The 15,000-nt window shown below is 47.5% G+C and overlaps 2 protein-coding genes across 4 annotated transcripts in view; both read left to right on the forward strand.

Annotated features, from left to right (window-relative positions):
- The window catches only part of LOC133128318 (neurogenic locus notch homolog protein 2-like), a 51,183-nt gene extending 41,866 nt beyond the window's left edge, over window positions 1-9,317 (forward strand). For both annotated transcript variants that reach the window (XM_061241708.1, XM_061241709.1), the window contains 9 exons: window positions 664-999; window positions 1,478-1,620; window positions 2,144-2,345; window positions 2,855-2,945; window positions 3,310-3,466; window positions 4,319-4,641; window positions 5,214-5,361; window positions 6,103-6,200; window positions 6,291-9,317. In XM_061241708.1, the coding sequence (XP_061097692.1) occupies window positions 664-999; window positions 1,478-1,620; window positions 2,144-2,345; window positions 2,855-2,945; window positions 3,310-3,466; window positions 4,319-4,641; window positions 5,214-5,361; window positions 6,103-6,200; window positions 6,291-7,550 (2,758 nt within the window). In that variant the 3' untranslated portion in view covers window positions 7,551-9,317. The remainder of the gene's footprint in view (window positions 1-663; window positions 1,000-1,477; window positions 1,621-2,143; window positions 2,346-2,854; window positions 2,946-3,309; window positions 3,467-4,318; window positions 4,642-5,213; window positions 5,362-6,102; window positions 6,201-6,290) is intronic.
- An 877-nt stretch (window positions 9,318-10,194) lies between these two features.
- The window catches only part of LOC133129769 (UDP-N-acetylglucosamine transporter-like), a 16,305-nt gene continuing 11,499 nt past the window's right edge, over window positions 10,195-15,000 (forward strand). The window contains exons 1-2 of one of the 2 annotated variants that reach the window (XM_061244053.1): window positions 10,195-10,623; window positions 13,866-13,970. The gene's annotated coding sequence lies outside the window, so the exon portion shown is untranslated. The remainder of the gene's footprint in view (window positions 10,624-13,865; window positions 13,971-15,000) is intronic. The other variant, XM_061244052.1, reaches the window with a different exon arrangement.

The raw sequence follows: 15,000 nt of genomic DNA on the forward strand, positions 1-15,000 counted from the left end.
AGAGCTTTGCAGGATGGGGAACTGTTGTCCGGTGGTTAATAACCCTGTGAAGAGCAGGTTTTCTGTTGTGATTGTGAATGTCAACATCAGAACGTTCAGTTAAGGACATTCTAATCACATATTTGCGATTAGAATGTTCAGTTAAGAACATTCCAAATACCTGTTTGTGACCGTACACCTTATGGGGTGTGAGACTTCAGTGCAGGTGGGCCACAGCGTCTGCTGGTTTCTGATGCGTTTTAGCACTTCGGTTGGTAAAAGCAGTCATTGATCGGATAAAGGGACCCGCGCGTCTTGTTTCCGAAGCGGTAACTGGCCCGGTCGACTGAAAGGAAACCACAAAGGGCCTGTAGCGTAGTGGTTAAGGTAAATGACTGGGACACGCAAGGTCGGTGGTTCTAATCCCGGTGTAGCCACAATAAGATCCGCACAGCCGTTGGGCCCTTGAGCCAGGCCCTTAACCCTGCATTGCTCCAGGGGAGGATTGTCTCCTGCTTAGTCTAATCAACTGTACGTTGCTCTGGATAAGAGCGTCTGCCAAATGCCAATAATGTAATGTAATGTAAAAACCCCGCTGACCACCACGGCCCCTTCAGAACTCGAGTCGCCCTCCCCTCTCAACCCCTCCCTTGTCCCTAACCCCCGCCCCCCCCCCCCCCCCAGGTACAACAAGTACTGCGCCGACCACTACAGCAACGGGCACTGCGACCCCGGCTGCAACACGGAGGAGTGCGGCTGGGACGGGCTGGACTGCGCCGGCGGCCGGGCGGAGGCGCTGATGGAGGGCACCCTGGTGGTGGTGGTGCGTCTGCAGCCCGAGGAGCTGCTGGAAGACCTGCAGGCCTTCCTGCGCTCGCTCAGCCTGCTGCTCCGCACCAACCTCCGCGTCAAGAGGGACGCCCACGACAGAGCCATGGTGCTGCCCTACTACGGCCCCGAGGGGCCGGGCCGGGGCCAGGAGCACAGGGCCAAGCGGGAGCAGGGCAAGGAGGTGATCGGGTAAGCGGCGTCATCTCTCTCCCCCCCCCAGCCGTCTCTTTTACGTCTGCGGATGCGCTTCACGATGAGGTTACGCGAATTGGCGGCTGTTAACTGACTACCGAGAAGTTCACCTGTACGGCTTTGTTGATGTATTTGCACACCGTTCATTTTTGCTAACAACTACATTAGTTCCCAATTCATATTAGAATAAAAGAAGCAGTTAATGTATTTGTTAATGGTTAACTAATTATTAGTTTATCCAATGGTTTCCTAATATATAAATACTGATCTAATTAATACATTAGTTCGTAGTTTAATACATTAATGTCATGCTTAATTGATGTATTTGCATGTCAATTGATTTACGTTAACAACGACATTATTTCATGCCAATTCTTGAAGTTTATTGTAAAGTGTGTGTAGCATTTTTGTATTTGAGTAATTTCAGTTTTGCGAGTGACAGAGTTTCTTGTGTACTCACTCCTCCTTGGGGCAGGTCCACAGTGCACCTGGTGATTGACAACCAGCAGTGTGTGCAGGCCAGGAAGGATTGCTTCTCCAACATGGAACAGGCGGCCTCCTACATCGCTGCCCAGCACATCAGAGCCGAGCTGCCCTACCCCCTGGTCTCTGTAGACAGTGAGTCTCCCATCTCCCCTTCATCTACCCCTCTGTTCTAGTTCACGACCGCAAACGTTCACAGGGAACTGCGTTCGCAGCAAATAGTTACTGTCGAACGATTTTAAATAACATTCCATTTAGTTCGCCACCAACGCATTTTGAATACAAATGGGTCACAATATGCCCGCTAGCTGATTGGTTGCTTACCTGCAAATTATTTTTTAAAGGTAAGAACAAATCTTACATTGAGTAAAGTGTATAACTAAATAAATAATAGTCGACTTTTGTTTTATCTGCAATCTCCCCATCGGCAGCCAGTTTTGTTCACTGCGCACTATTTTTTCAAACTGTTAGCTAACGTTATCTAATGTTTGTGGCAAACAGAAAAAAAGTTTGAATAAGTCGGCGAACGTTTGAATAATGTTTGCCGTCTTCGGCACATATTTGTGTTTGATTTGCACTTTGTTGTACGTCTGCTAAATGCCAATGTAATATTTGGTGAACAGAACGCGTGTGAAAGTGTACTTACCCCCCCCCGCAGGCACTCCTGTGGAACCAAAGCCCTCGTTCATGCTCTATACGGTCGCCGCGGTGGTGGGCGTCATGGTTCTGCTCTTTCTGCTGGTTGGCGTGCTGGCCGTCAAACGCAAGCGCAAGAGCGCCCCCCTGTGGGTGCCCGAGGGCTTCTTCCTCAAGGACCGCAAACGCAGGGAGCCCCTGGGGCAGGATGACTTGGCCATGAAGTGAGTTTTTTCAGGACTAAGAGCGCTGGTTGTGCTAACCCGATGCACTGTTCCAAATATAAATACCCGCACATGTTAAAACTGTAAAAGTCCGGACCACTATCAGAGGCTAGCGATGTACTGACGTTGATGTGATGTGTCGACAGTAGGCCTTCAGTAAACGTTCTTTCAGGGTTTTAATTAAGTGATGTGTATTTTCATGACCTTTATTTTGAATGGGAATTGTCCATTTCAGTTAAAAAAAAAAAAAATCATTTAGAAGGCACACCTGACTACTTATAAGTTGCCACAGTACACCGGTTGGGAAACATTGTTTCACACTGTGAAATTGAACACTATGCAAACTATAACCAGTCTAATGTAATGTGAAGCATTGAGAGTGAGACCTTAATGGCAGTTTGACACAGCAAACAGTGCTCTGTACTGCCTTGGCACACGGTTGCTTCACTAAGCCTGTCTCTGAGATGCTATAAACTAAGTGAAAGTCCATCCCTCTCTACGCCTCTCAGGAACCTTGTGAAGTTCAAAGACGGAGAGATGGTCAACAGCAGCCAACACCAGTGCTGGCTGGAGGAGAGCTCCCAGCCCAAGAAAATGAAGGTTAGGGGGCATCCCACATACACTGCAAAGACCAAAAAAGAAGTCAGTCTCAACAAGTATTTTAGTCTTATTTTGATTCATATTTATTTTACTTGTTTTGCTACAATGGTGCAAATAAGGTAAGACTGAAGATTTCCCAATGGGGTAAGCAAATGTCACTAGTCAAGCAAGCAGCCACCCCCCTCTCATGGGAGGTCAGCTTTACTGTTATTTACAGTTCTAATTTGCAACAAAGGTGTTCAGAAGCCTCTGAGAGGGAAACAAATTAAGCAAACAAATTGTGTAGACAAAACAAAGAGGAAAAAATACTGCTGTGCAGTGTACCCTGTGTCTCAGTGTCTGTCCCCCTGCTCCTCCCCTGCAGATGGAGGACAATCCCCTGCTGCCTGTGGGGGTGGACGGGGCGGTGGTGGACTGCAGAGAGTGGACCCCGCAGCACCACAAAGCGGCCGACATCCCCCTGACCCCGCCCCAGTGCCAGCCCGATTCTGACTGCCTGGACGTGGACGCCAAAGGGCCAGGTACCTGTGTGTGTGTGCGTGTGTGTGTGTGTGTGTGTGTGTGTGTGTGTGTGTGTGTGTGTGTGTGTGTGTGTGTGTGTGTGTGTGTGTGTCTGTGTCTGTGTCTGTGTCTGTGTCTGTGTGTGTGTTCGTGTTCGTGTGTGTGTGTGTGTGTGTGTCAAAGTGTATGTTTGTCTGTGTGTGTATTTCTGAATGTCAAGCAGAGTTTGTTACAAGACCTGACTAGGTGTATAGGCAGATACTAGTGGGGTTTCCATCCAACTGTTTTTAAGCAAATTTTGAATTTGCACATAACCTAAGTGGAAACACTTGACATTTAAAAAAATAAAAAAATAAATAAACTGTAAATATCACAAAAAAAGTTTGGACTCTTGGCCAAGGTGGAAAAGTTGTCTATTGATAGACAAGATGCGGTACAGGGTGATGGAAACAGTTGTTTTGAATAAATGATGAATTTTCCACTTCCACTCCAGAAAGTACACAAACTGGCAGCTGGCATTTGATGACACCAACTTACAACCAACTTATTCACATCACAGAAGTTGATCGAAACGCACACTGATTTTTATTTTCCTTTCCCAACCAACTTTCCTTTGCTTAACATTTGCAAAACATTTGGATGAAAGCCTAATCGAGCGATAGATAGATCATCGCACTTATATAGTCATTTTCTAGACACTGAAAGGGGCGATACAGTGATGAGGGAGAAACTTGCGTCAACCCCCAGCAATGTGTCTCGCCCACCGGGTTATGCATGGCTGCCATTTTGCACCAGAACACTCACCAGCTGAGGTGGAGAGGGAGAGGAACAGTGTTTTTGCCAGTTGGACTGAACGAGTCTCTGTCTCTCAGACGGCTACACGCCCCTGATGCTGGCCTCCCTGCGGGGGGGCGGGGCCCAGGAGTGCTGTGGCCTGCTGGGGGATGAGGAGGAGGACAGCGGGGGGGAGGAGCCGGGCCCGTCCGTCATCACGGACCTGATCGCCGGGGGGGCCTCGCTCATGCCGCGGACGGACCGCACGGGGGAGACCGCCCTGCACCTGGCGGCTCGCTACGCCCGCTCGGACGCCGCCAAGAGGCTGCTGGACGCCGGGGCGGACGCCAACGCGCACGACAGCATGGGCCGCACCCCCCTGCACTCCGCTGTGGCGGCCGACGCGCAGGGCGTCTTCCAGGTACCCGCTGCTGTCCGAGACACGCCCCGCTCTCCTCTACCCTGTGCGGGCACGGCCCTCCCTCCCCCATAGACACGCCCCTCTCTCCTCCCTCCCTCAGACACGCCCCTCCCTCCCCATAGGCACGCCCCTCTCTCCTCATCCCCCATGCAGACACGCCCCTGTCTTTTACCCTGTACAGACATGCCCCTCCCTCCCCCATAGGCACGCCCCTCTCTCCTCATCCCCCATGCAGACACGCCCCTGTCTTTTACCCTGTACAGACATGCCCCTCCCTCCCCCATAGACACGCCCCGCTCTCCTCATCCCCCATGCAGACACGCCCCGCTCTCCTCATCCCCCATGCAGACACACCCCGCTCTCCTCTACCCTTTACAGACATGCCCCTCCCCCCTCCCTCAGACACGCCCCTCTCTCCTCCCCCTCAGACTCACACCCTTCTCTCCCCCCTCCCTCAGACTCACACCCCTCTCTCCTCCCCCTCAGACTGACACCCCTCTCTCCCCTCCCTCAGACTCACGCCCCTCTCTCCCCCCTCCCTCAGACTCACGCCCCTCTCTCCTCCCCCTCAGATCCTCCTGAGGAACCGAGCGACGGAGTTGGACGCCCGGATGAATGACGGCACCACGCCCCTGATCCTGGCGGCTCGCCAGGCGGTGGAGGGGATGGTGGAGGAGCTGGTGCACTGTCACGCCGACATCAACGCCGTGGACGACCATGGTGAGGACCTCCCGACGTCTGGGCCCTGAGAACCTCACCCGCACATGAGCAGGGCCTTGAGTTCGTCCTGACCCATGACCTGGGAAACACCTGTAGTTCACAAGTCCTTAACACTATATACTTCCGAGAACCACCAAGCCTCCAGAATCACAGCATTTCTTCACCCACAGCGACCTAATTTCAGCACGATTATGAAATCAAATCTTGCGAAACTATTTTCTTGAAGTAACATTTATATTTCTAAATTGTAGCACTTTTGTTGTATAGACTAAGGTAGGCCTGTAATATGTGCAAGCCAAGACAAATTACAAAATGGAAAAAATGAATGAAATAAATAAAAAAATTATTTAAACATTTCTTCAGTCATAACGAGTTCAGCATGCTTCTCCTGTCCTCTGCTCCTGCTATTCGGAGCGTGCTTTTACACATTAGCTATACATATTTTACACATTGAAAATATGTCGGTGTTAAGGGGTTATCTCCGAGGAGTTAAACCGCGAATCGTGAAATCATTTTTAGGCCACGTTGTCATAGTGCTGGTCTTCTTGGATAAGGGGAAATCCTTTTTTGGTAAAGTAATTAAATGATTCAAATGATTCAGGTACTGTGTTGGTGGCTTCACAAAGTCTTGTATCTTGGTGTTTAAGGTAGAGCGATAGGTTTGAAAAGCCACGGTTATAATAGAGTGTGACCTGAGACAGACCCCCAGGCTAACCGCCCTTTCTCCTCTCTCCGCCCCAGGGAAGTCCGCCCTGCACTGGGCAGCAGCCGTCAACAACATAGAGGCAACCCTGGTGCTGCTGAAGAACGGAGCCAACAGGGACATGCAGGACAACAAGGTACGTGCGCTGTCCTCTAGCCTTCCTCCCGTCTTTTCCCCGCCCTTCCGGATGCTTCCGTCTCACGTCTCGCGTCTCTGGTGCCCCCAGGAGGAGACGCCCCTGTTCCTGGCGGCGCGGGAGGGCAGCTACAAGGCGGCGCAGGTCCTGCTGGACCACTACGCCAACCGCGACATCACGGACCACATGGACCGGCTGCCCCGCGACACGGCTCAGGAGCGCATGCACCACGACATCGTGCGTCTGCTGGAGCAGTACAACCTGGTTCACAGCCCCCACCTGAGCGCGGGCCCCCTGCACCCCACGCTGGCCTGCGGGGCCTTCCCCCAGGGCAAGAAGAGCAGGCGCGGGGGCCCCAAGGCAGCGGCGGCGGGCGGGGCCGCCAAGGAGCTGAAGGACACCAAGGCCAGGCGGAGGAAGAAGCCTGCCGGAGGGGAGGGGCCTGTCGCCGAGGGCGACGGCGGGGGCGGAGCCGGCGGCGCCGCGAAGGCGGGGGGGCTGTCGGAGAGCTCGGTCACGCTTTCCCCCGTCGACTCGCTCGAGTCTCCCCACGCTAACGGGAGAGAGGCTGTCGGTGGCGGCGGTGCTGGAGCTAACATGGCCTCCTCGCCCACGATGCCGGGCGGTCAGCCTGCCCACGGGCCGGTCCTCCCGCCTGTCAATCACATGCTGGGGCAGCAGGGGTGGGCGGAGCACCCCCAGCACGGCTACATGGGCCGGGGGTTCGGGCTCCTGCCGCACCAGCTCGGCATGCTGCACCCCGGGGCCCCTCAGAGGCGCCAGTCCCACCCGGCCGGGCCCTTGAACCACGAGCAGCTCCCTCCAATCATCAGCTTCCAGATGATGGCTCCGCCCGCGCAGGACCAGGGCCAGCCCCGCCCACAGCAGGGCCAGTCCCACCTGCTCCGGGCTCAGGGCGGCCTCATGTACCCGCCGACCAAAATGGGCCCCCACTCCCTGTCCCACCCCCTCCCCTACATGCACGCCCACGCCCTCCCCCACGCCCACGGGCTGCCGGCCTACCAGCAGAGCCCCGTGGATAAGTACCCCACCCCTCCCTCCCAGCACAGCTACACCCCGGCCGGGTCAGAGGGGGCCACCCCCGGTCACCCTCCACACCCGCCGGGCGAGAACCCTTACCTCACCCCCTCCCCGGAGTCCCCCGACCCCTGGTCCTCATCCTCGCCCCACTCCAACTCGGACTGGTCCGACGTCACCACCAGCCCCACCCCGCAGGGGAACGTCCATGGCCCGGCCCCGGTCGGACGCTCCCAGCTCCCCGAGCAGCAGGCCCAGAGGGAGGAGCAGAAGGCCCAGGGCCTGCACAGCGGGATGCAGGCGTATGCTTAGGGACGGTCCTCCTGGTCCTTCACCGCCTCTCACTCCTACTACAGCTGGCCCACGAACAGCACCTTCTTGCCCACTCTCATTCAGCTCCTGCCACTCATAAACAGCCTCAGAGATCACTGTCACGCTATATGTTACCCCCATGCATGGCTCCGAGAAATATATGGTATACATACATTTATCGAACCTTAAATCACTAAGTCCGCTGGTTGGTTTCTAAGCTGTTTCTTTTGCAAATGTTCTCACTTGTTGTTTAGCTCTTTACTGTTTGGGGACATGTTTTTATGTCTTAAAAAAGTAACGACAGTCTTGTCCTTTGAGGAAAATAAGAGACTGAGACACATGGACAAAATGGACATTGGACAGAGAAGACATCCATTCTGGTCTGATTTCTTTTTTCACTCAGGCAGGGAAATACGCTTGTAAGCTCCAAAGGTACATGAGATGATCATAAGTTGTTTTTGTTACATAGTTAACAGAATAGTCTTCAGTATTTGTTCTGTTGTGGTTCAGGCCTGTTTTTGGGGAAAAATTGTTGTCGCAATGATGCCAAAAACAAATGTTACGTTTTTGTTACTAGCAGAGTGTTGGCGACTCCTGTTTTGGGAAGCTGACACTGCGTGTGCTATTCCCAGCTGAAGTGGATCACCTGGAAGCGTCTGACTTTCAAAAGCACATGCCTGCCTCCCTTGTTACGGTTCAAAGGTTAACTGTGGTTTACAATGGGTCATTTTAAACACTGCGCCTTGCTCTGTTAAACCAGAGAACAAGGGCATGTTGTGCCACGGTGTGCTGATGGTCTGCAGTGGTCTCAAAATTATATAGATGGAGACACAACTGATACACCCGACATCCTCCGTGTCAGACCGGAATCTCACTTACCCCCCCCCCCCAGATCCCAGCAGTCACCACTATCTTTTGGTATAATTCTGTACAATTTTAAACCCATGTCAGCACTTTGAATATGTGCACTACATCCCACAGGACTTCTTCCACAATCATGCATTTCCAGGTTTGTACAATTGCAAAAAAAAAAAATGTGCTTCAGAGAGCTAGGGGAGAGAAATGACTGTCCAGATGTCAGTGTTACATTAACTGCACCTCGAGTAGTTGTCTGAAAGAAACTCGGGGGAAAGTGTGGCTTGATATGCCAAAAATTATCAGATATCCTTGTCCAGAGTACATGGTTTGTATTTTATTTTGTGTGCCAATCAAACCCTTTTTGGGGGTTTATGATGAAAGTATTGTATGATCTCCATAAAAAAGGGTGTATATGGATGTGTGCATGCGTGTTAATATTGTCATGGATGGACTTTTTTCTTCTTTTTTTTCAGAGGAGGCCCTTACTATAGGTGTCTGTAAAGTGAATGTTCTGTGTTTTGTTTCAGGGTTCTTTTGGAACCAAAAGAGCAACCCTCACAAATTTGGAAGAGTGGGGGTAGCTCTATGTAAATGGTACTATCAGCAACCACGATGTTTTTCTGAATATGGCACTGTTTATCGCAGATAAGATCTGTAAACGTATACTCTTGGTAAAGTTTAATCACCACTATTAATATTATTGTTGTCACTTCTATTTCTTGACGTGAACAGCATTGCTTCTTTTTACATATTTCATCAGTGTGACTGGTACTGTTCGTGCTTTGAGTTTCTGTAAACTGTAGCATGCTTTATATTATTGTTGTTTTTTTTGTTTTGTTTTTTATCACATTTGATACATTTTTGTGCTCAAGTCTTAACTGCTTTTTTATATATAAAACCAGGTCTGAACATGTTGTGTTCTGTGTTTTCTGTTTAAAGCAGTCCTCCGCAGCCTTCGTAGTATTTACTTGATACGACGTACAGTACGAGAAATCGTACGATAACGCCATCTTACTAAAGGCCGGGACGTATAGTGCACGCAAACCAAACAAATCTATTTCATGGCGGTTTACGTGTGTGATTATATTGGAACACTGTTCAATGTTCATTCAAATGCGTTAATAAAAGTACAATTTCATCGTAGTTATGGTTACCGTAGTCAGCAAGTTTGCTTGTCTCAGTCAGATTTCCTGCACTTTGTTGTCTATAAGGTTAGCTAACGTTCATTATGGAGTCGTCGAAATATAAGCACAAAAGCGGGAGTCAGAAGAGGAAAGCAAAACAAAAAAAAGAATTCGAGCAAGCGAGGGCAAAACTGCCAAAACGAGACAGGTTTCTGATTGCGTCTGGTAGTGGTGATGATGGCAGTAATCCCTGCCGGTCATTTTCCACACTGAAACTAATTAAAATGTTTTAAATTAATATGTAGGCTAGTAGTTCATAAGTTCATATTGTTATCCTGTTATTGTTTTGAGTTGTGATTCCTGTGTTTGCGTTTCTTGGGGCTGGCTGTTGGGTTCATTGTTATCAGGAGCTACTTATGGTCTGTTTTTAAATATTTTTTTCATGCAGGTTTGTTCATATGCACTGTAGCTATATGATTGTTCACTGTACTTTCAGCATGTTTACCAAAAGTATATAGTTGTTGCTTAACTTAAAAAAACGAAAAGTGCAAACAGGTACTCTAATTAATTGAAACTTGCACTTGCAGACGGTCCATCTTTGATTAAGGCAATCGTTTGAAATAACGGGAGTGCTTTTTATCTATGCGCCGGCAGGTGTCAGTAGGGACGTGAGGAGCAAGTATTCTGGATGAAACTCATTTTTGTGGCAAGAAAATGATAAGATGGTGGTGGTTTTGACTTTTGATTGTTTTAGGTGCAGGGGCAGGGGCGATTCACTAAGCAACTTTGAAACAAATACAACAGTGAGCATAGAAGTAGAAAAAGAGAGAAGATGACGAACGAATGTCGCCTGACACTACACAGTAACAAGCTAGCCAGCTTCCTGGTGACTTGTACAGTGGCCTGCTGACGGTCTTTCCTGCTTGTGCTACGACCATACTCCTTGGTGGCCGGTCTACGTCTTGCAGCAGCGCTGAATGTTAAATTTTAGTTCGGAATAGGATACCATACCAGACGAGCTGGCGGCGTCGGCTCACTCGACCAACTAGCTGGCTATCCTCTCGGTACGTTCTGGGGACCGACAGTGCCAGGTAAGTGGACAACACATGGAGGAAGAAGGTGGCTAACTAGCTGTTCAAGCTAACATTTTGACATGCTTTAGCTCGTTAGGTTACAGTTATTACGTATTAGATAACTACCTAGTAGATAGCTACGCTACATAGACTCACCACGGTTAATGTCGTTAGGCAGGGAAGCATTATTATTTATGGCAGTAGTGGTAGTAGACATGACATACAGTAACCGTTAGCTTTATAACGCTATACCAAATCATTGAGAAATATGCAGGATCATTGGCTAGCTAGTTACGGAATAGCCAGCTTACTAAAACGCACACTAGCTATATTGGGTTGAATTTAAAGAACGAGTTGCAATGCTAATGTGTTCTGGAAATCAATGACGTAACTAGTTAATGAAAAATTGGCTGGCAGTACATTACCTGTACAGTTACGATTACAGTGTTAAGCTATTGTAACTTTTCTGAAGATACAGTGTCTGTGTAACACTGCTACGACTTGCACCCACTCTCCACTTGTGGAGGTGGGATGTTTGTAAATACTGCGCTAGAGATAACGAGATTTTGAAAAGTGACCGCCATGACCAAACGTGTATTCAGTGGCGGTGGAGTCACATACTCAGTCCCAGTTGCTTTGAACCTCTTTTCTGGTTTTGGTGCGTCTTTTGCTTTTTGTTTGTGATTTCACCGAACTGTTATTTCTCAATAAGTACAGGCTGTTATTGTGTCTTTTTCAGATACTGTTCACTGAAAAAGTATTTCTGGATGATTTCCTATATTCCTATATTTGTCACACTGAATAGTTTCTGATCTTTAGACAGATGGAATCAGAGTAAACGTAAAGCACGTGTTTTAAATAACGTTTTATCATTAAATAAACGAAATGGCCATCAAACACCCAATCATCAATGGAAAGAAGTAATTGTCCCCTTCAACTTGCTATCTGTAACCGGTTGCATCACTTCTTGGCAGCAATGAGTGCAAGTTCTTCTTTAATGATAGCAGTATTTCGCGTCACTGGAGGAATTTTACGAAACGCTTCCTCTTCGAACCGTAATTCCGAGAAATTGGTAGATTTTCGAGAATTAAATCCTTGTTTCAGGTGCTGCCACAGCTTGATTTTGTTGAAGTCAGTCTCGCTGCATCACCCCAGCACGCTTCAGCCCCATCGCATAGACAGATGATTGGACAGACATTCTCCTTCAAATAATTGTCTAGTACATGGCAGCATTTATGGTTCCTTCAATAATAGGCCGTCCTGTCCACGAGACAACAAAGCATCCCCACACCATCACAGTACCACCACCATGCAAAAAGGGAGAGGCCCAACGCGCTTCAAACCGGTTAACTAGGCCATGTTAGGACTATAAGGTGCCTATATAAACAGCCACGACAAAAAGTAATAAGGACTCCTTATGCTTTAGCACCAACATGTTTGACTGTTGGTATGATGTTCTTACTGTGAAATGCTGTATTTGCCTTATGCCAGGAATAATGGGACCCATGTCATATAAAAAGTTTCAATTTTGACTGTCCATAAAACATTATCCCAAGAGGTTTGAGGATCAGTTGCAACTGTGAGACAAGCATTGATCTTTCTCTTGTTTAGCAGTGGTGTCCGCCTTGCTACAATCCCCTGGATCCCATTTTTCCTAGTCTCTTTTTTTTTTTATTGTGGAGTCATGAACAATGAATTGAGCTGAGGCTAGAGGTCTGCAGTTCTTTGGATTTTCCTCTGGGATATTGCGTGACCTCGTGGAGGGGCGGTCACTGTGCCCTTGGGGGAATTTTGGCAAGCTGACCACTCCTGGGAGGGCTCTCCACTGTTACTGTTCTTGTATGGCTTTCACTGGTTCAGTGGTTTTTCACATGGGTGTTTGATAACATTTTTCATTAAAATTCAGTAAAAAAAACTATGTTTTGTGTGTACTCAGATTCCCTTTAATAGTATTAGTACATTTGTCTAAAGATCTGAAACCATTCAGTGGGAGAAATCTAAAATAATGGAGGAAATCTGGAATGAAATTGTGTATGGAAGACTTTTTCAGATAATTGTATGTGTGATTAGAAGTAGGAAACATTTTTTTAAAGAGAAGAATACAAGTAAGGTCTTTCAGAAAATTTTGGTTCATTTGCGCCTTTTAGCAATTGTGCAACGCAGACAGGCAATATATTTGTTCTTGCTATTTATTGGGCCCGTATAAATTGATTATACAACTTATGGCGCTTAAGGCCGGAACCTTACATGTGTCAGCAAAATATATTCATAAAGGAATAAATCATTGACTTAAAATTCATACAGAGGCAAAATACTTACTTATTGGGTAACTTTATATGGGAAAAATAACATGGGAATCTTACATTAAGATCTGAGCAGAAATCTGTAATATTGTGCTCTGAAATTTGTAATTTATGTTTCTAAAAATTAGATTAGGCCCATCTGTTTCAAGCTTTGGGAAAATGCATTGTAGGAATTAAATGGCACTCCATTTTGGTTATTGCATTTTATCTCTACAACGTATATTAAGGTGAAATTTAGTGTGGAAATGAGTCACCCTCAAAGTTATAGGCTTTAAAAGTTTCTGTTTCTAGTTCTCTACTAGAGAACGGCTCCAGATTCAGCAGAGTGATTGCAGATGCGTAGCTTGTTATCTGCTGGAATGTGGCACTACTAACCAAGCAGTTAAAGGGTCTTCCCCAGCTTATCTACATAAAATCATCAGACCCTACACCCCTGCCAGACCTCTTCGTTCAGCCTCCACAGGCCGCTTGGCACCTCCCCCTCTCCGAACCTCCACCTCACGCTCACGACTACTGTCTGTTCTGGCTCCACGGTGGTGGAACGAACTCCCCGTTGAGGTCAGAACTGTAGAATCTCTCCCCACCTTCAAGCGCAAGCTGAAGACACCTCTTCAAGCAGCACCTCTCCCCATCCCTCTCTACCTCCCTGTGAACCTTAATTGTTGTCTCTGTGACTTGCTTTGTGTATCGGTATTTTTAGTTGGCTAGGTAAGCAGTGTTTGGATAGTTAACTTTGGTCACTTTTGCTCTGTTTGTTTGTTTCTTTGTTCAAAAAAAATAAAAAAAATAAAATTGGCCCTCGTCCTTATCTTTGTTGTACAGGTAGCAGTTGAAATTGTACTTCCCTCTAGGGTCTTTCAGCGAACTTATCCCTGGTTATGGGTATGCACTTTGTTGTACGTCGCTCTGGATAAGAGCGTCTACCAAATGCCAATAATGTAATGTAATGTACTGTAGGTTGAGGACCACGCATGAGGGATTCTGACGGAAACCTCCATCAGCAGTCTACTGGAATGTCACGGACTTGCCTCCTGGTGTTCCCTCCCAACCCCGCTCTTCTGGGTCAGCACCTTCCGTGTCCCAATGCATTTTCCCACCAAATGAACTGAAGTTATAGGGTTACAGTGTGGGATTTTCAGCCATAGCTCGGCAAATATTTGCTGTTTCGCACCAACTCCCTCCCTCAACAATAGCTCCTGATATTGATAGCCTTCCTCTCCTTTCTGTGAAAGGTGCACCACTGCCCAAAGTGAAACTCCACATAACAGGAAGTCATAGCTGTTAAACCATTTTTTTTTCCATCTTTTTTGTAGTTTCCTTTTTTGTGACCGCGGGATAAATGTAGACCAGTAGTGTCTCCATCTGCATGGCACGTGGCATTGTCCTCTCGTTCCAAAGAGGTGTCTACGCCTTTTCTCTCAGCACCCTTATCTGCAAGTGCTTCTTAACCGGAAGGTTCTGCATTAGTGCTCTGGCCCATATTTCATTTAAGCGCAGGAGTTTTTAAAGAGAAAAATTCAAGTAAGGCTTTCAGAAAATCTTGGTTCATTTGAGCCTTTTTGCAATTGTGCGTATTTTATTTAAGCAGTTCTTAAATAAAGGTAAGAGTTCTATCCCTTTTTATTAAAATGACCACATGCAGGGAAGGGTTAGGCTTTCTAGGTTCCCTACACAAATGTTTCTGATTATTTAATTTTTAAAAGTGTTTTACTTTAATGTTATTTTTTTGATTGTTACTTCTTTTAGGAAGGGCTTGATAGGCCATAGCACTCTCTCTTTAGTTGTAGTGAGTTTACATGACACCTGCTCAGTTATGGTAAAGAGGTATTGCATGTCAGTAGAACCCACCTATTATTTTCATGTTTATTTGATTACTGTTTATTTTAGCCAGAGCATGATAGGCCGTAGTATTCCACTCAAAGCAAATGTACTTTTATTTCTGGGAAAGTTCTAAGAATGTTGGAAATGTATTTATTCTCTTAAACGTTAGAGGATGTGGACCTTGAGCCAGAACGTTTGGATTAAGGCAGAAACATTGCCGGGGGGGGGGGGGCAATGAAATTTGAACTCTGTTAACTTAGTGTTTTAATGT

This window comes from Conger conger, chromosome 5, assembly GCF_963514075.1.
Source record: "Conger conger chromosome 5, fConCon1.1, whole genome shotgun sequence".
Taxonomy (NCBI): domain Eukaryota; kingdom Metazoa; phylum Chordata; class Actinopteri; order Anguilliformes; family Congridae; genus Conger; species Conger conger.